This window comes from Amblyraja radiata, chromosome 29, assembly GCF_010909765.2.
Source record: "Amblyraja radiata isolate CabotCenter1 chromosome 29, sAmbRad1.1.pri, whole genome shotgun sequence".
Lineage (NCBI taxonomy): Eukaryota > Metazoa > Chordata > Chondrichthyes > Rajiformes > Rajidae > Amblyraja > Amblyraja radiata.
Window position 1 is genome coordinate 19,481,657 of NC_045984.1, and position 20,803 is coordinate 19,502,459.

A 20,803-nucleotide genomic window follows, 5' to 3' on the forward strand; every position below is an offset into this window, starting at 1 on the left:
ACCATGTCGCACAAGGATAGCATGTAACGGGGTCAAGGAAAGAGCGTTCACGTCACGGCCCTGTTTCCACCAATCTTTCCACCACCACGCACAAGAAGCACAAGAAGCGCAAGAAAAACACCATTGTATGCAGATGCTGAGAAGTGTGTTCAGGTCTGGCTGGACAACTAATCTTGTGTGTGGACTCGATAAGAAGAAGATAGCATGCAACGAAAGCTTTTCACTGTGCCTCAGTACATGTGACTATAAACAATAAACTAAACTAAACCTGATTGAGTTTTTGAAGAAATATCCAAGAAGATTGATGAGCAGAAAGCCATAGATATTGTCCACATGGACTTCAGCAAGCCATTTGATAAGGTTCCACAAGGTAGGCTGTTTTGAATGGTTGGATTGCATGGGAACCAGGGAGAGCTAGCCGAATGGATAAAGAATATTCCTTAACTATGGTTTAATAATAGCAAAAAAATTAATTCTTAAATTTTGGAAGGGTACATCAATACCAACGCTTAAAATGTGGATTGCAAGTATGTTGGACACTGCTCATCTTGAGGAAATGCGATTCCTCCTAATGGATAAATCAGACCAATTCATAACGAGTTGGTCTCCATCCGTCGTTTTTTTGGAATCATATGGTGCAACACAATTGTAAAAAAAAAACTGTTTCAGGACTGGACGAGGGTTGGTCAAGACTATAAATAATGATCTCCTTCTCTTTTTTTCTTTTCTTTTCTTTTCTCTATTCTCTCTCTCAACTTTCTTCATTTACTCGTTTTCTTTTTTCACACACTATATATTTCACATCTTTCTATCCTTTACTATCTAACTTCTTTTTCTTATTCTAATCTTTTTTCAGTGTAACAAAAAAAAAAAAAAAAGTTGTACATAAAATGTATTATGAAAATATATATTAGGCACTTTGGTGCCATATGACTGTACTTACTTCTAATAAAATAAAATATTAAAAAAAAAAAAAAAAAAAGAATTGGCTTCATGGAATGAAGCAGAGGGTGATGATGGAAGATTGTTATTTGGACTGGAGACCTGTGACTAGTGGTGTGGACTGGAGACAGTGGTGTGGACTGGAGACCTGTGACTAGTGGTGTGCCTCAAGGATCAGTTCTGGGCTCTTTGTTCTTCATAGTTTATATATTCAATTTGGATGAAAATGTACACATGATGAGTAAGTTTGCAGATGAGACGAAAGTGGGTAGTATTGTAGATAGTGAAGATGGTTATCAAAATTCACAGCAGGATCTTGATCAGTTGAACGGTGGGCTGAGGGATGGTTAATAGATGGTTTCCATTTAAAAAATCCTTTATTCTAACAGCCAATGTCCAGTACATAAAAACACAGGGTTTGCGGAATGCATATTATTCACAGCACACTGATTAAATACAGACACACTTGGAAATATTAACAATTCACACGACAACACTACAAAAGTAACAGAAATGAGATCAATTGTTTCCCGATTCCAACCAGCTTCTGAAACATGATTCTGGACCTCTCCGTCCTGGAAAGCAAGCACAGTAATCAACTGTGGACTGTGTGCAGAGTCCCCATCCCATACATACTGAGCCCTGCCCCCCCCCCCCCCTCACCCCCTCCCCAACCACACTGCAGCGGTTCAAGAAGCATACCTTTCTTGAGGGCAAAGAGGGGTGGGCAATAACTGCTGACCTGACCAGTGATGTCCTTGTGGTGGGAGTGAAGCTGCACTGGTGTAGCGCACTCACTGCTCAGCCCAAGGTTGAAGAACACCATCGGTCCTGGCTCCACCATGACAGACTTGAACAGGGACTTCCCGACAATCACGCCTCCTGGTGCAAACCTGCAGGGTAACTTGTCCTGAAACCAAGTGCTAGAGGAACTCAGCGGGTCAGGCAGCATCCGTGGAGGAGAAGGACAGACGATCCTTCTACAGACCGAGTTCCTCCAGCACTTTGTTTATTGCTCGAGATTCCAGCATCTGTCGCAACCTGTTTATCTGGTTTAATTTGCCTGATCTCTCCCTCTCCCTCTCCCTCTCCCTCTCCCTCTCCCTCTTCCCTCTCCCTCTCCCTCTCCCTCTCCCTCTCCCTCTCCCTCTCCCTCTCCTCCACAGTGGTGGTTGAGGGGGGGGGGGGCTTGAAAACAGGCAGAGCTCCCATCTCCAGCCCCACATGATGGAGGGGCTGGAGATGGGAGCTGGAGGGAAGAGCTGGAGAGGTGGGGGCTAGAGAGGGAGGGGAGGGGGACTGGAAGGTGGTAGAGGGTGAGACTGCAGAAATAAGGACTAGAGAGGGGATGGACTGGAGGAATGGGGGGGGGGGGGAAGGGGGCTATTGACAGAGGGGGATTGGACAGGGGGGCCTGGAAAGAGGGAAGACAAGAGGTGAGGGGACTTCAGGTTGGAGAGGTAGGAGAAGGGGTTGGCAGAAGAGGTGGAGTACTTCAGGCTAAGTGATAAGACCACACAATGAAGCAAAGACGAGAGCACCCCTTAACGCTTTGCTTCAAAGGCACAACGAACAACCATAACATTCTCTCCTTGCTTCAGAGAAAGTTCAACAACACCACAGGTGAAGGCTGCAGCAGTGCTGGGCTCCATGCCCACCCCCCTCCCCCCTCCCCCCTCGGGCTGCAGGGACAAAGCAGGAGCCATGAGGGAAATGACTGATGTGAGAATTAAGGGACAATCTCATCGAGAAATTCCTTTGGTTGCTCAGGGGGATGCCACAGAGATAATGAGATCCTGGGAATCCCACAGCCCCACTCTGAACTCACTGACTGTGAGTTACAAGACTGAGATAGGTCTTTTCTAGGAGATGAGACGGTGTAGCAGCAATGAGGTAACTGGTGGAAAGGGGGCCGAGTGGTCGCCTCCACATCTGTGGCCCGAGGATCTGAGCATCAATTCTTTGTCAGAAACGGCTGCTGAATTGTCTATAGTAAATAAACAGTAAATTGAACCTAATGGTAGAATATCTCCACTGATGTTAGTCCAGCTCCCTCACACCATCCCTTAATGAGCCTCCTCCCTCAGTGCCCTGTGGCACTGACACTATCCCCATTGATGTTAATCCATCTTCCTCCCACTATCCCTCAGTGACCCTTCTCCCCCAGTTCTCATTCACAGACTGTGACCCTTCTTACCCTAACACTCTGTGTCGCTGACTGTATTCCCACTGGCGTTAATCCTGCTCCCCAACACTGTCCCTCAGTTACCCCTCCCTCTCAGCACTCGGTGTCACTGACTGTATCTGCACTGATGTTAATACATCTCCCTCCGATGTTCATCAGTGACCCCTCTCATCAGCACCCTGTGTCACTGACTGTAACCCCATTGACGGGGGGGGGGGGTATAATCAGAAGCGCATCTCCCAAAGCCCCAGTCAGGCGGTTGTTTATGTGGTTATTGTTTCGCCTCAGTGAGTTCGCATATTACAGTCCAACCTATTACTGACAAATTGTGAATTAAACTCATTTCATTCCACCTCCAGCAATTAAGAAAATTGTATTGTTTTTGTGTAAAACACTCTGTAAAATTTCAGTCCAATTATCTTTGACCCAAGTCTGCTGCGACTTGGTGTGGCTAAATCAGGAAGTGAAACCTTCCCCAGTCAGAGATGATCGGATGCCAATTTGAATTCCTTAAATGGATATCTCTGACCATTTCTTGGATTCTTCCCATGTCTGGGAATTCTTTCCACTTTCAGGAACTTGGGTGTTACTGATCTAGGTGGGTGAAGCACTGGCTGTATCTCCACTGCCATTAATGCAACTTCCTCACACTGTCCCTCAGTGAAGAGAGAACACCTTGTTAAGCAGAGTGTAAGACACGGGCTGGACCAGAGTCCCATCACAGGTGATGTTAGTATCCCTGGCATCTCCACGCCAGTCTGGTCCCTTCTCCACATTTGGGTTTCAGTCGAGATTTATTCCATTGAAATTAAACTCCCCATTCCCCCGGGATGGTACATTTGGATTCCTGTCCCTGGATCATTGTAGTAAACGAAAAATGCGTCAGATGTTGGAAATCCTCAAAAGAGTCAAGGTGGTTGGAGAGGTCAGACTGACCAGTGAGGTTGCGATTCAGGTGAGTGAGATCCCACCCAGTGCAAGGCCACTGTTGTGCAACCACTGCCTGAGCTACTGTGTGTGTGTTCCTCTGACTGGGAAGGACCCCTACCCGAAATGTCACCTATTCCTTTATCTCCAGAGATGCTGCCTGACCCCACTGAGTTACTCCAGCACTTTGCACTTGTCTTCGGGACAATCTCAGGGTTGGTTCTTGGGTTTAGCCAAGTTAACCAAAGTGTAACTAGTAGTGTGTCCTGGGCTCAAAGCGAGTCCTCAAGTCTGCACTACTAACCACACACAAACCCCCCTGAGCATGAGGTGTTGGCGTGAACAAAGGGACTTACTTGTTTGTAAAATGTTGCCCTCGCCTCCCCAGCAAAATCAAGCCGTTGTGTTAAACTGTGAAAAGTCCCTGCAGGTTTTACTGAAATGTTTGGGTTGAAAACATGCTGGCAATATAACGAGGAACAAAACTCATTAACTGTATTCCCACAGTCATGTATTAACCTGCCTTCAATTAATGGGTTTAACGAGTTCAAAAACAACAAGTGCTGCATTAATGGGAATGTTACTGGTCAGGGGTAGTACTCTAGCTGGGATCTGTGTGACGAGGCTCCGTGACTAATCACTCAAGCATCTATTTTTAAACCAGCCTCATCTATAATCCATCAGTTAAAAAAAAAATTAATGATTGTGCCTTTTTTGAAAGGATTATTGGCTAGCCTTCATTCACATTTCGAGACCGAACACTTGTAGCGGGGACGAGCCTGTGAACCGCTTTAATCTCCAACACCTACTGATTATCGATCAACACGTTTACCTTAAAGTTCCACAATTATTTCTTAGAAAAATACGTGACATAACTCTCGCAAACTAAAAACAACCCTTTCACACCCCGGCGAGGGGTGCTCGAAACAAAACATCTTGTTGAGTGTCAGTGTCGTGTACTTGCGGCGCGACGGCCTCCCCTCCGCAGAGTACCTCTGCTCAGTAGAAGTGCTTCATCTCCCTCCGGGGCGACTCCGTGCGCTTTTTGTGCTTTCGCTTCTCTTTCCTGCTGCCTTTATGCTGGTGCCTTCGTGACCTGCGGTTTCCAGCTGATCCTGAACAGAGAGAGAGAGAGAGAGAGAGAGAGAGAGAGAGAGACAGAGGAGAGCGGAGAGGAGAGAGGAGAAGAGATACAGAGAGGGGAGAGGAGAGAGACAGAGGGGGGAGATGAGAGAGACAGAGGAGGGAGATGAGAGAGACAGAGGGGGGAGATGAGAGAGATAGAGGAGAAGGGAGAGAGGGGGGTGAGGGGGAGAGAAAGATAGAAAGGAGGAGAGAGGGAGGGAGGAAGGCGAGGAGGGGGAGAGAGGAGGGAGTAAAGGAAAGGAAAGGAGAACGGGAGAAAACACGAAGACATGGTCAGTTACTGTGATATCCCCGGCCGGATGCACCTCACTCTCCCCGCACGGCACTGCGAGCTCTGCATTACTACTGCTGGGTGCCTAGACTTGGCCATTGAACTGAGTCAGGAGTCATATGTACCAACCAAGTGTGGCCCTGGAAGTTTCATCCCACTGGTTGAGGGAGTCACTGTGTGCGCCGCCCCCACCACTCTCCAGCCCCCCCGCACCGTGTACCCCACCCCTCACCACACTAGCCCCCCCCCCCCCCCCCCCCCCCCCCCCCCCCCCCCCCCCACCCACCATGTACTCTCTCCCCTCACCACCTCACAGTGTCCCCAACATTGTGCCTCTCCGGACCACTCCAAGCCCCTCCACCACCCTGTACCCTCCACCATCACTGCCCTCACCATCGCACCCTTGTGTACTCCCCCCACCACATAGCCTCACCGCTCCACCCCCTAAGTGTGCCCTCCCTCCACTCTCGCCGTCCCTCCCCCCACTGTGCCCCTTCCCCGTCTCCCTGGAACGGTTGCACTCACGGCTGAGGCACAGGACCTTGGGCCGGTCCCACTTGCCGCTGGCGTGGCACCTGATGGTGGGGACGTGGCGCTGGGCGAAGCCGTCCTGGCACCGGTAGCGGACCAGCGAGTGGATGGGGTATCGCAGCTTCCTCCTGCCCATCACCGTGGCATGGGGCACGGGAGGAGGAGTCCCGCACAGCACTGGGGGGAGGCAGGGAGGGGGGAGAGTTACATTGTCTGCAACCGTAGTGTCTGTCCAGACTATCCCCCACTTCACTGTCCCCCCCAACATCACCGTCCCTCCTCACTACCCACCTCACCGTACCCACCCTCACTGACTCCCCCCCCCACCTCAACGTACCCACCCTGACAGTCATCCCCCACATTACTCCACCCACCTCAAACCCCCCCCTCACCGCCCCACCCTCACCAACCCACCTTGGCCATCATCCCACTCACCTCCCCCCCTCAAACCCACCGTCCCCCACCACGCTGTCACCCCTTTACCACCCCCTGCTGACCAACCCCAATGCTCACCACCCTAAACCTCACCGTCTACCCATCCACACCGTTCCCCACCCTCACCTTCTCTCTCCTCCCGCCCACACCATCAACCGCCCAGACCCAGACCCAGACCATCCCCTGCCGTCACCCTCACCATTCCTCAAAAGGTAGGGAAGGGAGGAGTGGGAGGAAAGGGAGAAGACAGGCAGTGAGCGAAGGATAGAGAGCAAAGGGGAAGGAAGGGAGACCTGACTTAGTGGGATTACAACCTGATCCCACTAAATCCCATCACCCTGACAGCACCCACCCCTCACCACTGTCTCCAAAGCCACCTCCTCATTGGCCTTGCAGATCGACAACCGTTTGGCCGACGTGAGGTTGATCCCATCACCCAGCAGCCAATCATGGGATGGCCCAGCCCGTGCCTTCAACCAATGTAGCTGTCCCTTTACCTGTGCCCTTCTTGCAGATGTAGGGCAGGTTGTAGTTACACGGTACATCGTTCCACTTCCCATTCTCATGCCTGATGGAGACAACACAGTCCTCCCCTCCAGCGAAGAAGCTGTCGGGCTGGTTTATCCGCCAGTTTTCGTATTGCTTGAGGGAACAAGATCAGGGCGTTAAAGGCTGTGACCTGCGCTGCCATGGTGCCTCATTGCAAGGTGACCCGTCCGACCCATGGCCCCCGGAGTCCAGCACTGCTCCAGGCATCCACTGTTGACTTGTCCCGTTCCGCTGCATGGTTGCAGGCTCAGTGCACCTTCGCAGCTGCAGTTTCACCAGAGCCAGAGGCTCTGCCACCACCATTGCAGTGGATAGTTGGACAACATGGACCCTCTCCTTCCCAAGGTGGGAACGCTAATTCATAAAATCCACCCAGAACTATTCAATGGACCGGCTCAGGTGCGTACAGAATATGGCCTCAGAGGATGAGGGAGCATTCGGCATTTGTTGTTGAGCGGGAATCACAACTTGCTGACAGAATAATGGATGTGGTGGGACGTCAGGTTTACAGATTTGGTGGCTGAGAGCAGATGGTCCCAGACATTGAAGCAGCAATGCAGCGTGGGTTCACGAGGCTAATTCCCAGGATGGTGGGACTGTCATACGTTGATAGAATGAAGCGGCTGGGCTTGTATACTCTGGAATTTAGAAGGATGAGAGGATATCTTATTGAAACGTATATTATGATTAAGGGTTTGGACACGGTAGACGTTCCCGATGTTGGGGGAGTCAAGAACCAGGGTCCACAGTTTACGAATAAGGGGTAAGCAATTTAGAACGGAGATGAGGAAAAACTTTTTCACACGGAGGGTTGTGAATCTGTGGAATTCTCTGCCTCAGAAGGCAGTGGAGGCCAATTCTCTGGATGCTTTCAAGAAAGAGTTGGAAAGAGGTCTTAAAGTTAGCCGAGTCAGGAGATGTGGGGAAAAGGCCAGAATGGGGTACTGATTGTGGATGATCAGCCATGATCACACTGAATGGCAGTGCTGGCTCGAAGGGTCGAATGGCCTAATCCTGCACCTATTGTCTATTGTCTACAATAAGCATTTCCCCTTCTACAGAATCTCAGGACGTGCAAAGCTTTCCAGATGACGAAGAGTTTTGTAGAAATGCAAGAAAACCTGGCAGCCGTGCTCTGCACAGCAGGATCCCACATGGCAAGGCGATGGTGAGCAGCTGGCTGTGTTGTCATCAGTTATAGGAGCAGAATTAGGTAATCCGGCCCATCAAGTCTCAAACCCATTCTCCTGCCCTCTGCATAACCCCTGACCTCCGTACAAATCAATGTATTTCTATTTAATGTATTACTGTGTTTTAGCTGAGCATAGGGATGGGCTTTCACCGCCTGCATTGCCCGAGAGATGGGCAACCTACTGAAGTGACCCAAACGTTCCCTGACCCTCCATCCTCATGCAGCCATTTGATTCTTGCACACTGCTCCTTCCACATTACTGCACTGCCTCTGTGTTCACCCACAGGTCTGACCCCCAGCTTTGCTTCGACAGTTTACAGCAGGAGAGGAACCCTGAAACGGTGAGATCCTGGTCCCATCAGAGTGAGAGAAAGTGAGGAGACACAGATCACCAACCGACCACCATCCGGTGGGAGAAAGTAGCCATCTTCTAAATGACTAGACTTTAGAGATACAGACCGAAACAGGCCCTTCAGCCCATCGAGTTTGTACCAACCACCCTGCCCACCAGCGCTATCCTACACTAGGGACAATTTACAATTTACAGAAGCCAATTAACCTACAAACCTGCACGTCTTTGGAATGTGGAAGGAATGTGGAACGAGCACTCAGCGAAAACCCACGTGGTTACGGGGGGAACTTACAAACTCCATACAACCAGCACCCGTAGTTAGGATCAAACCCAGGTCTCCGGTGCTGTGGGGCAGCGACTCTACCATAGCGCCACTGTGCCACCCCACACTTTGCTGCGCTGGTATTGAAGCAGCCTCGCCAGCACAAGACATGTGCCAGCTCATATCAAAACTCACCAAGGGAGTGCCATCTGTCCACTGGAAGTCCTCCTCGATCGTCCTGTCGTTCAGACCGATCCAGGCGTATTCCCGACTCAGACCTGGATCAGGAACAGGCAGAGCAACCCAACACCTCAAACTCCCAGTCTGATAACCATTCCCAATCCTTTCCTATCTTTCCCATCCCCACCACACTCCACCTCTGACACGGAGTCTGAAGAAGGGTCTCGAACCGAAACATCACCCACCTCTGACACTGTCCCATCAAAACTCAGCATCATCTCAGGAGCAGCAACTCACCGCCCCATTGAGCACCGACGAGACATCAAACCTTCAGAAAATGCCATCTCCATTTTCCACCTCCATTTCCACCTTTGTGTGTTCCACCCATTTCTCCCCCGTTCCTCCTCGCATAGTTCTCCCTGCTGTGAACAAATCTTCCCAAACTTCCACCTGAGAACAGAACGTGACTGTTGTTGCCTCTTCCCCCCCACTTCCCCTCTATCTTGGATTATCTGCATTGGCCACATCTGGTGATGGTGCCTGAGGTTCCCACTCCCCCTTTTTTTCCCCAAGGTGGAAATCTTCACCACTTGTGGCCTTAGCTCTAAGGTGAGAAGGGAAATGATTAATGGAGGCAAGCTTTTTTATTCAGAGAGTGGTGGGTGCCTGGAGCGTATTGCCAGGGGTGATGGTGAAGGCAGATGCGATAGTGGCATTTAAGAGGCTTTTAGGTAGGCACATGGAAGTGCAGGGAATGGAGGGATATGGATTATGTACAGGCAGATTAAATCAGTTGAACTTGGCATCATGTTCGGCGCAGACATTGTGGGCCGAAGGGCCCGTTCCTGTGCTGTACTGTACTGTGTTCTACGAAAAGGTTGATTGGAGCAGACTCCGTAAAGGAAGTGTTTGCTGATTGAGGGACTGAGTGGGGAGTGAGGACTGACGGGGTATCCCAAACCAGTCCGGGCTCAGAATAGGCTTTACATTGTAATATTCCAAGGTCTCACCGTTCAGGAACTCCTTCTCCTCCACGGAGTGAATGCTCGCCAGGTGAGCTCCGTGACTCCGGCAGTCCTTCTCTGCGTTTTCCCACAAGCGTCGGTGGGAAAAGTATCGGTAGCAGTGGCCCAGGAACTTCTGCCAGTTGTGATCACATCCCTCCGTATCTGGGGACAAGGGGAGACTTGAACGTTACCGCCACCAGGCAGGGTGTGACCTCGCCTCTGTGGCCTCATTGCCTTGACAACATCAATGGGAGTACGCCCAAGTACAGATTCACCCACCAGCCACCGGCTCACACAGCTTAATGCAAGGTCCCAACACATTATCACCACTGGCACGTGTTGGCATGGCAACTGTACCGAGATACAGCAACAAACTTTGTTTCCCATGCTATGCATTCAAATCCTATTGTACACGTGCACATCAGGTATTGCAAGAGAGAAAATAGACAAGAGTGCAGAATATAGTCTTACAGACCATTGCCTCAGCATAGTTCATCGAGTAGCCATCTACACTGATCCGACCGACATCCGTTGTAATAAATCCCAGCTGTCAGTAGCCTTCTAAACATTGTCAATTCAGCTGCTCGTCCGAATTCATCTCAGCTGCTGTGAGAGTCTTTGCCTCCACTATCAAGTCAATGGTGCATTCAATTTGTTGACTTGCTTATATCCCTCGATATCCAGGGTTCCCTGCCTTTTACCCAGACTGGAACATGTAGGCTCCAAACTCTTTCTATTTTTTATTTTGGTTGCTTCCCACGGAACAGATGTAGATGTACCACAAGTCAATGCTCTCTGTCTTAGAATTAGGCGATTCAGACCATTGAGTTTACGTTCACGGCTGGTCTATTTTTCTCTCAATCCCATTCTCCTGTCATCTCCCCGTAACCTTTGAGGTCCTTACTAATTAAGAATCAAGATACGAATCAATGTACACTTTAAGAATACTCAATGAATTGGCCTCCACCGCCGTCCGTGGCAATGAATTCCACAGATTCACCCCCCTCTGGCACAAGAAATTCCTTGACTAGGCCCTTCCTTATGTTAATGAAACCTATATATCCCCAATTTGTAACCCATCTCTAAACTGCCTCGATGTCTCTTGTCACCCAGAGGCCTCACTCCTGCCAGCCTTGCCCTTCAATCACGACTGATCCATCTTTCCCTCTCAACCCCATTCTCCTGCCTTCTCCCCATAGACCCTGACGCCTGTGCTAATCACAAATTTATCTTTCTCTGCCTTAAAAATATCCAATGACCTGGCCTCCACAGCCCTTTACTGGCACTGAACTTTCTCTGTGTCACGTTTAAAAACCTTCCATTTACCAGATGTCCCTTCACCTGCAAACAGGCTCCCCAAATCAACTTCTGAAAGCTCTAGACCAGCTAAAGACAGCAGGTGTGCCTCTCCACAAGGTAATTTTAACGACATTGAACCTAATGTACAAATTTATTGTGGATATATTGATCTGAATGGGTTTAAATTCCCCAATGCTGGTGGATTGAGATGTATAGGGGACAAGGGGTCACAGCTTAAGGATAAGGGGGAAATCCTTTAAAACCGAGATGAGAAGAACATTTTTCACACAGAGAGTGGTGAATCTCTGGAACTCCCTGCCACAGAGGGTAGTCGAGGCCAGTTCATTGGCTATATTTAAGAGGGAGTTAGATGTGGCCCTTGTGGCTAAGGGGATCAGAGGGTATGGAGAGAAGGCAGGTACGGGATACTGAGTTGGATGATCAGCCATGATCATATTGAATGGCGGTGCAGGCTCGAAGGGCCGAATGGCCTACTCCTGCACCTATTTTCTATGTTTCTATGTCTATAGTGATACTTGGGCCCCTAGATCAATGCTTCAGGCCCGCAAACACTTTGCTCTCACGCTCATCGTTCGGTGTCTCCCTGGGGTTGGGGTGGGTGGGGAAGGAATGGGGTGAGGTCAGGATGTGTTGAGGTGGGGTCAGTACAGCGTGCACTTGGGTCGGCTGGAGTCAGGCTGGGCTGGGTGATTGATGTCGGTTGGGCTAGTGGGTATCAGAGTGGAAAGGGGTCAGGATGGGATAGGGTGGGGTCAGGGTGTGTTGAGATGGGGGTCATGACAGGACGGGGTGGGTCAGGGATGGGGTCAGGATGTGTTAGGCTGGGGTCAGGGTGGGGATGGGGTTAGGGTGTGTTGAGGTGGGATCAGGGTGGGTTGTGTGTGGGGTTGAGTCAAGCTGGGGTAAAAGTGGTGTCAGGCTGGGTTGGGTCAGGCTGGGCTGGGTCAGGCTGGGTTGGGTCAGGCTGGGCTGGGTGACTGATCACCATTGTGCTGGGTATCTGCGAGTCGAGCTGCCTGCCTCACCTTCCTCACACAAGCTGCCGGTGTAGCTGGGCAGACAGAGGCAGGTGAAGCAGTTGATCCCGTCCACACAAGTCGCTCCGTTCTCACATGGGCTGGAGTGGCACTCGTCGATGTCTGGGGCAAAATCAAAGAAAGAATCTTTATCCATTGGTTGGTAAAAACAACAGAGGCTGATGGCTAAATCACAACAAGGAACGACATAGTATTGTCTCAAGATTTACCGGCCCTCGGAGGCGTGTTGGGACTCTCGAACTGCCCATTGCAGCAAGAATATCACAGGAACCAGGCTGCTCCAACCCCCTTTCATTCTTCCTATTCCCTGTGGCCCAAACCCCATTCCTCCATCAACCTCCACTCCTCCCAGCCCAACCACCCATCCCCCTACCCCCCACCCACCCACATCCCTCCAGCCCAACTGCCCCCACCCCCTCATCCAAGTCCCCCAGCCCAACTTCCCCATTTACCACCCTCATCCCTCCAGCCCAACCCTCCACCAACCTCTCAGCATCACACCCCCATCCCTGCAGCTCAACAACCCCCCAACCCCCACCACCCCTCTCGCCTTACACCCCATCCATCCAACCTCTCCAGAGCATTCCCTGTATTCCCACCCAGCTGTGTTTTCCATCGGCCCACTCCCAACATGTTCCACCATCGAGCCCAAATCCCTGGAACTACTCCTTCATTCATCAACACCGTGCCTCCCACCCCTGTGGTACACAAACACAGTGGGTGGATGCTTTTGCATTGTGAGACTAATGAGAGGCAGCAGTCATTTGCGCTGCTCCTGGAGCAGTTAATGGGGTTTAATAGCCTGAACGTGGACCATTTAACAGCTGCAGAGAGCACAAAGCCGCTGATTAAGTGCACAGATTATCTCCTGCAATTACAGAACAGAGGCACTTGTACATAGTGTGCCTCATTCAGCCTGCAGTCCACTGGGTGAGTAGTTACTCGCAGGCACAATAGCCTTGTGGATTGTTGCTGCCCAGTCAACCTCCATCCATGGGAGATGAAGCAGTCAGGTGATACTGGCAGCAGAGTGTAGTCCAAGCAATGGTACCACAGGATCCAATCACATTGCCCAGACATCACTGTCCATTGTGGATATACAAAGTCTGGTGGAGATGTTGACAGCGTGGACAGTATCTGAGGCTACAGGCTGATATCAATGCCTTGGGGAGATGGGCAGAAAAGTTGCAAATGAAGTTTAATCATTTCGGGAGTGAGTATTAATGAGGCTTGGACACACACCATAAAGATAAGACCCTCAGATACTGACAGACAGAGGGACCTTGGTGGGCACATCCAAAGATCTTTGAAGGTATCAAGCAGGTAGAAAACCTGGTTAAGAAGGCAGTGGGTCTAGAACACGCTGCTAGGGGTAGTGGTGGAAGCAAGTACGATAATGGCTTTTAAAATGATTTTGGATAGGCATGTGATCATGCAGGGAGTGGAGGGATATGCATCGCATGCAGGCAGAAGAGTTGCCTGCTCCCCAGAGGAGCTGCCTGCCTTCTCCGATAGGAGTCATGTTCAGCACAGATTGTGGGCTGAAGGGCCTGTTCCTTGTGCCATGTTCTATGGTCTCTGGTTCTAAGATTATGCTCAAGTGTTATCAGACCTCAGCTGGAGTAATGCGAGCAGTTCTGGTCATCACACTACAGGTAGGAAGTGATAGCACTGGGGTGGGTGCTGAAGGAATTCACCAGGGCGTTGTCTGAATGGAGCGGGTCAGTTATGTGGAGGGCCTGTCGGGGCTGGGTCTCTACACCCTGGTGCGGAGGAGATTTAGAGGGGGCATGATTGAGGTATAAATTCATTAATAATAGGGGTGCAGAATTTTGCCATTCCGCCCATCACATCTACTCTGCCATTCAATAATGGCAGATCTATCTTTCCCTCACACCCATTCTCTGGCCTTCTCTCTATAACCCCCTGACAACCTTAAGAATCAAAAATCTGTCAAAAATCTCCGCCTTAAAAATATCCATTGACATGGCTTCCACAGCCACCTGTGGCAATGAATTCCTCAGATTCACCACCCTCTGACTAAAGAAATAAAGGATATCAGATTAGAGGGATGTAGACAGGATACACTACAGGAATATTTTCCCATTGACAGAGGTGACTCGAGTAAATAGATTTAGGATTAAGGGTAAAAGAGATTTATAGGGGATCTGAGGGGATGGTTTCTCACCCAAAGTGTGGTGACTGCCTATAATACAGTGTTGGAGTGAGTGGTGGTAGCAGTCACTGACAGTGTTTGGGAAGAGTCTGGACGAGCAGGTAATGGTCCAGTCATTAATGCTACAGGCCAAGTGCTGGAAAATGGAATCACAGTGGATGGGTGCCCACTAGTAGGTAGGTGTGGGCGTGGTGAGATTTGTTTCCCTGCTGTGGGTCTCTGACTCGAGGTATGAGGATGTACATTCATTGTGAGATATATGGAGAAGAACAGAGACAGGAGACAAAGGGTATAGCCCTCCAAACAAAAGGAAGGCCTCTCATCATTGTATCCACTTCTATCTGGTTTCCCCTCAGCCTCCGATGCAGGGCAGGTGAAGTGTTGTGACAGCAGCCTTTAAACTTTACCTTAAAGGTGCAGCGTGGAAACGGGCCCTTGGGCACCAACCAGCGAACACCCTGTACATTAGCACTATTCGACACACTAGGGACAATTTACACTCTACTACAGAAGGGCAAGGGGTCACAGGGAGAACGTACAAATTCTGCGCAGACAGTACCCATATTCATGATCGAACCCGGGGTCTCTGGCGCTGTAAGTAGGCAGCAACTCGACCGCTGTGCCACCGTGCTGCCCCAGGGTGTGGAAGCTGGGGATGGTCTCTGCGATCCATCCATGTAGTACATGTCTGCAGCCTCAAGAACCTTAGCTCAGAAACCTTTAACTGGGGGTTGAGGAACTGGAAGGTGAGATCTGGACAGCGCAATGCATCAGAGAGAGAGGAAGATGACCTTCCTCCATAAGGCTGTCACACCTCTCAGATCGGGATAGAAATATGTGGTTACATGCAAAGGAGATAACCTCAGCCCCAGCCCTGCCCAAGGTCCCTACACTGTGGACTGCAGGATGGGCAAGCAGACTGAGCGAGCAGCATGGTGTGGGTGAGTGGAGAGGAATGACTTTACTTTAGAGATACAGCATTGAAAAAGGCTCTTCGACCCACCAAGTCCACACCGACCAGTGATGAAATCATAACACTAGCACTATTCTCCACACTAGGGACAATTTACACTTTACAGAAGCCAATTAACCAACAAACCTGTACATCTTTGGAATGTGGGAGGAAACCGGAGCACCCGGAGAAATCCCCCGCGGTCACAGGGAGAACGTACAAACTCCGTACAGACAGCACCCATAGTCAAGATCGAACCCGGGTCTCTGGCAGTGTAAGGCAGCAATTCTACCGCTGCACCAGCGTGCTGCACCAATGGAACCACAGAATGATGTAATGAGAGAGGACAGTATAGTTCGGGGGATAGATACTGCTCTGTGTACCAGAGGAACCGGTGCATAGGCTGTTCTAGCATTAAGGATGTCTCCTTGGAGCTGTGGAGGAATTTGGAGAGAGAGGGAAAAAAATATCCAACTGTTGTCCTTGTGGGAATCCAATGACATGGACAGGACAAAGGAGCTCTGTGGAAGAAGTCAGTGCTGCTACAGTGCGCATTACAAAGCAGACCCACAAAGGTAGCAATCACTGCCTATCAACAAAGCCATGTACAGGCTGGCTTCAGGCCAACACATCAGAGAATTGAATGAGGAGCACACAGAGACTGATGTGGGAGAAATGGGCTTCCATTCACAAGGCAATCACGCCATCAATGGAGAAAGAGAGAGCTGTACTCCATTGGACGGCTTCACTTCAATAGGGCTGGGACCACTTTGGTGGCAAATCGAATGAATGGGGTTCCGGAGAGGGCTTTTACTAAGCAGGGAGGGAAGGGGGGGGGTTCAGCTGAGGTTTAGAAAGTTTAAGCTAAAGGACCCAAGGCATTGAAGTACTACAGTGAACAGCGAAGGAGTGGGGGGGTGGGGGGGGGGGGGGGGGGGGGGGGGGGGGGGGTAATGCACAGTCCACTGAACAGTCGGAGCAGGGAACACATGCCGGCAAAATTAACCTGACAGATTGGCTGACTGCACCTGGGCTGGGTCTTCGGGACCTATGAGAAGTGTCTGCAGGAATAGTGAACGTACCAATTGTGGTCTTCCAAAGTCCTTTAGTATCAAGAAGGGTCCCAGAAATGTGAAAGAAATCAGCATTCAACAGAGTGAGAATAAGCAATAAAGGATTTGTTACAATTGATAACAATCTACAGACCTGGTTAAACTGGGATTTTATCCAGGGAGGCGAATGGAAAGGTAGTCAAGTGGGTAGTGGGAACAGACCGGAGGAGGAGTATATTTTATGGATTCCAGTGAACGAAAGTGACTCCGTGCATTGTGTTAATGGGAGTAAGTGGGGTCCTGTGGGAGTGAGGTGTGATTCGATGCACTGTTGCGAGTGAATGAGAGGTGTTACATAAATGCTGGAAACACTCAGCAGTTCAGGCAGCATCTGTGGAGAGAGAAACAGAGTTGACGTTACAGGTTCAAAATCCTTTGTCAGAATAGGAAGGAGTTTGAGTTGCTGTAAGGTGTGGTAGTACAAGGTGCAGTGTGAGGGGTGGGTCACTGGGAAGGGTGGGGGCACTGGTTCACTGTGAGGGGTGGGTGCATTAAGTAGGGTGGGTGCACTGGGTCACTGTGAGGGTGAGTGCACTGGAAAGAGTGGGTGCATTGGATAGCTGTGTCACTGAGCAGGGTGGGTGCACTGGATCACTGTGAGGGTGAGTGCACTGGGTCACTGTGAGGAGTTGGTGCATTGGGTCACAGGGAGGGATGGGTGCTGGATCACTGAGGGGTGGGTACACTGGGATAGTAGGAGAAATGGTGCACTGGGTAACTGTGAGGAGTGGATCGTTGGGTCACTGAGGGGTGGGTTACTGGGTCGCTGGTTCACGGTGAGGGTGGGAGGGCAGGGTCTAGTTACATCCATGCTGACCTCAGCTACACAAAAGTTGGAACCTGATCATGCTTTTATTTCACCTGTTCTTCTGTGGGTTGGTGAAATATTTGGTCTTATTAGGCATATCCTGTGGGCGGCCTGACATAGTCTGTGCCGGGTTACAGCTCTCTGTTAATGCAGCGGTTACAGTAAGAGGCCGACAAGCACCACTGCAGCTCCCTGTGTCAATGTCCGTGTTAGGAACCGTGGGGAGATTATTCCGCCCACGCTGCACTGACCCACACTCCGCCGGCCGGGGCACAAACCCTCAGTCGTCAATTGAGCATGTGGTGGTCCGTGAGTCACAGGAGGGTCTCCAGCAGCGTTCCATCCCCCCCACCCCACCTCACTCCAGGGGTTTCAGTCACCCAGTTGTGTCTGAGTTTCTGTAGTGCTGATGTACAGCAGACACTGCTCCATAATATCCCTTCACTGAGCGTGGCTTTGGGCAATGCTGTAACAGCCCACACATGCGGCCATGGGCAAGGAAGCCTTGAGGCCCTGGCAATGCCCATACATCAATGCCCATACACAAAATGCCCACACATCAAACACCCACACATCAACACCTCAGCTCATGAGATTGTGGTGGTCAGGAGCTGAGATGAATCAGCTTCCCGATACCAATCTCAGTCCAAGACGCATTAACGACTTCAATGCCAGCATAGGATGTGTGATTAGTTAGTGTGCAGTCGACACAAAAGTTGGTGGCCATGTGGACAGTGAGGAGGTTAGGCTTGGCCTTAGGATTGAGATTGGTCAGTTGGTAAAATGGCAGCAACAATAGGAATTAAATCCTGATGTTGTGAGGTGGTGCCAAAGAAGGAGACAGCATTTTAAGTGAATGGTGTTGCCCGAGGGAGTGTCGATGCACACAAGGACCTTGCCTTACAAGTCCGTGGCTCCTTGAAGGCCGCAGCAGAGATAGACATGCTAAAGAAGGTGCTTGGGATACTGGCCTTCCTCGGATGGGTAACAGGATCTAAAACCAGAGAGGTCATGGCTGGAGTTTATAAATCATTGATTACACCACAGATGGAGCAGTGTGCATTTCTGCTCACACTCTAGCAAGGGCATGCTGGCACTGGGGAGGGTGCAGCGAGATGTTACATGGGACAGAGCACTTTAATTAGGAGAGAGGGGTGGGGCACGATGGAACGATGAGGGCCTCAAAGCTATCCCCCTGCACTGCCCCCTTGTCTCTGCTTCCCTCAATGGGGAATCAGAAACCTCTCCATCTTTAGGTGAACTCAAAGCCCAATTTGTAGAAGCACTGTCCATCAAGTGAAGGGTATTTCCTAATTTAGGAACAATGGTTCGATGGTACTTTACTTGCCACATGTACTAAGGTACAGTGAAATTCACTTTTGTATGCAGTTCAGTAGAAGCATCACTATACATAAGCACTTAGAACCATTCACTCTGAGCTGGGTGACAGAGAGGCATGACATCAGCAATTCACCGTTATCTTTCTCAAGTTCACCAGGTACCTCAGGCTATGAGTTGGTGAACATTGGCAATGCAGAAGCTGTGGGGAATGGCAACATTTAACAGCGGGTTCCGTTTGCTAATCCACGATGGCACCTTACCTATCTCGCAGTTCTCTCCCGCAAAGCCAGCCACGCAGTTGCACGTGTACATGGTGCTATTGGATAAGCAGCTTCCCTCGTGGAGGCAGGGGTTCATCTGGCAAGGGTCTGGTTCCCCTGAACAGAAGCAAAGCACAGGAAACTAGACAGAGCAAGGTCGCTGGAAGCTTTGAGCTATGGAGAGGCCAGGCTTTGGAGAGGGATCTGTCCAAAGTGCATCCTGCCATTGACCAATATCATGTCCAAATTTAGACTCGTAGTGTCATACAGCAAAGAAACCGGCCCATCAGCCCAAATTACGCCCACACTGACCAACAAGCCCCAGCAGCATTGGTCTCACCGACCTGCGCTTGACCCATATCCCTCTAAACCTATCCTATCCATGTACATGTTGTTGTCTCCAAATTGTCAGCTGGTGTATTGGTGTTACACAATCCCGGGGACTGACATGAGCTGGCTAAATGACTGAAAAGCAAGAATGACAAAGCTGTTGGTGAGGGCGAGGAGTGGGACCGCTGGATCACTCTTGTCCGGGGCCAGGAGGGACTCGATGGGCTGAAGTCCCTTGTGATTAGTTTAGAGATGCAGAATTGGACAGGCCCTTTGCCCCACCAAGTTTGCTCTGACCATTGATCACCCGTTCACACTAGTTTTGCGTTATTCCACTTTCTCATCCTTTCCAGATACATGTGTTTTTATTCATGAAAATACAATGGTCAGCATGGCCATGTTGGGCTGAAGGGCCTGTTTCAATTATGTACAATCCTGTGACCATTTGACTCATGTTCTGCCCAACGTTGAATGGCACCAGTAATTTAGTTCAGTTTAGAGATACAGTGTAGAAACAGGCGTTCGGCCCACCAGCGATCCCCGCATACTAACACTATCCTACACATACTATGGACAATTTTACAAATTTACCAAGCCTACAAACCTGTATGTCTTTGGAATGTGGGAGGAAACCGAAGCTCCTGGAGAAATCCCACGCAGATCACAGGGAGAACGTACTGACTTCGTACAGACAGGAGCCGTAGTCAGGATCGGGCTTGGGTCTCTGGCGCTGTAAAGCAGCAACTGTACCACTGGGCCGCCCATGTTCAGTATGTTCTGCTCTATGACATGTTTGACTTTGGGGCTTCACACCAATCCCACCTGCATGCTAATTCCTTTTGACAACCCCTATTTCAGGAAGGTCTACTTAAGGCTGGGTTTTAAAAACTCAGAGGTGGAGAGAGGACAGTAAAGGAAATGTCAGAGCAGATGATGGAGAGGCAGGGATTGCAGTGGGAAGGCGGGAGTACAGAGGTAGCACTGACCATGAATAAATGCATAAACACTCGTAAATGTTCACGAACGATGTGGAATGTATGCAGTTCAAACATTAATTAATGCTACTGGAAATGAAGTGATTAAATGTAATGCATTTAGTATTGATTAAAGCATAAGTGAATCAACTGATGATGAAGAACATTTCTCTGTAGAAGCGATTAACCATATTATTATCAAATTATGACAACTGCAATTAATACCCCGGTATTCTGAATACAGTCAAAAGTTAAACAGAGAGTCAATGCTGCTGACTCAGTGCTTTCACCTCAGTGCTGACGGCCCACTGATATCCTACACACAATAGAAAAGTTTGCACATTTTTATTTAAAGTCCTCATCGCTTCACCCCTCCCCCGTCTCTCCAATATTTTCCAGTTATACCATCCTCCATGATCTCTACGCTCCTCCAACATCAGTGTTTAAGAAGGAACTGCAGATGCTGGAAAATCGAAGGTACACAAAATTGCTGGAGAAACTCAGCGGGTGCAGC

At 49.9% G+C, this 20,803-nt stretch overlaps 1 protein-coding gene and 1 long non-coding RNA gene across 4 annotated transcripts in view; both read right to left on the reverse strand.

Moving 5' to 3' along the window:
• Positions 1-1,300: 1,300 nt before the first annotated feature.
• On the reverse strand, positions 1,301-2,025 carry LOC116989416. The gene is made up of 2 exons (XR_004416238.1): positions 1,623-2,025; positions 1,301-1,584 (listed from the first exon to the last, which is right to left on the reverse strand). It is a non-coding gene; the product is annotated as an uncharacterized LOC116989416 (long non-coding RNA).
• A 148-nt stretch (positions 2,026-2,173) lies between these two features.
• Positions 2,174-20,803, reverse strand: part of ncan (neurocan) — a 95,574-nt gene continuing 76,944 nt past the window's right edge. For all 3 annotated transcript variants that reach the window (XM_033046782.1, XM_033046781.1, XM_033046780.1), the window contains 7 exons: positions 18,986-19,102; positions 12,325-12,438; positions 9,983-10,141; positions 8,988-9,070; positions 6,935-7,079; positions 5,997-6,179; positions 2,174-5,169 (listed from right to left, as the gene is read on the reverse strand). In XM_033046782.1, coding sequence (XP_032902673.1) covers positions 5,054-5,169; positions 5,997-6,179; positions 6,935-7,079; positions 8,988-9,070; positions 9,983-10,141; positions 12,325-12,438; positions 18,986-19,102 — 917 coding nt within the window. In that variant the 3' untranslated portion in view covers positions 2,174-5,053. The remainder of the gene's footprint in view (positions 5,170-5,996; positions 6,180-6,934; positions 7,080-8,987; positions 9,071-9,982; positions 10,142-12,324; positions 12,439-18,985; positions 19,103-20,803) is intronic.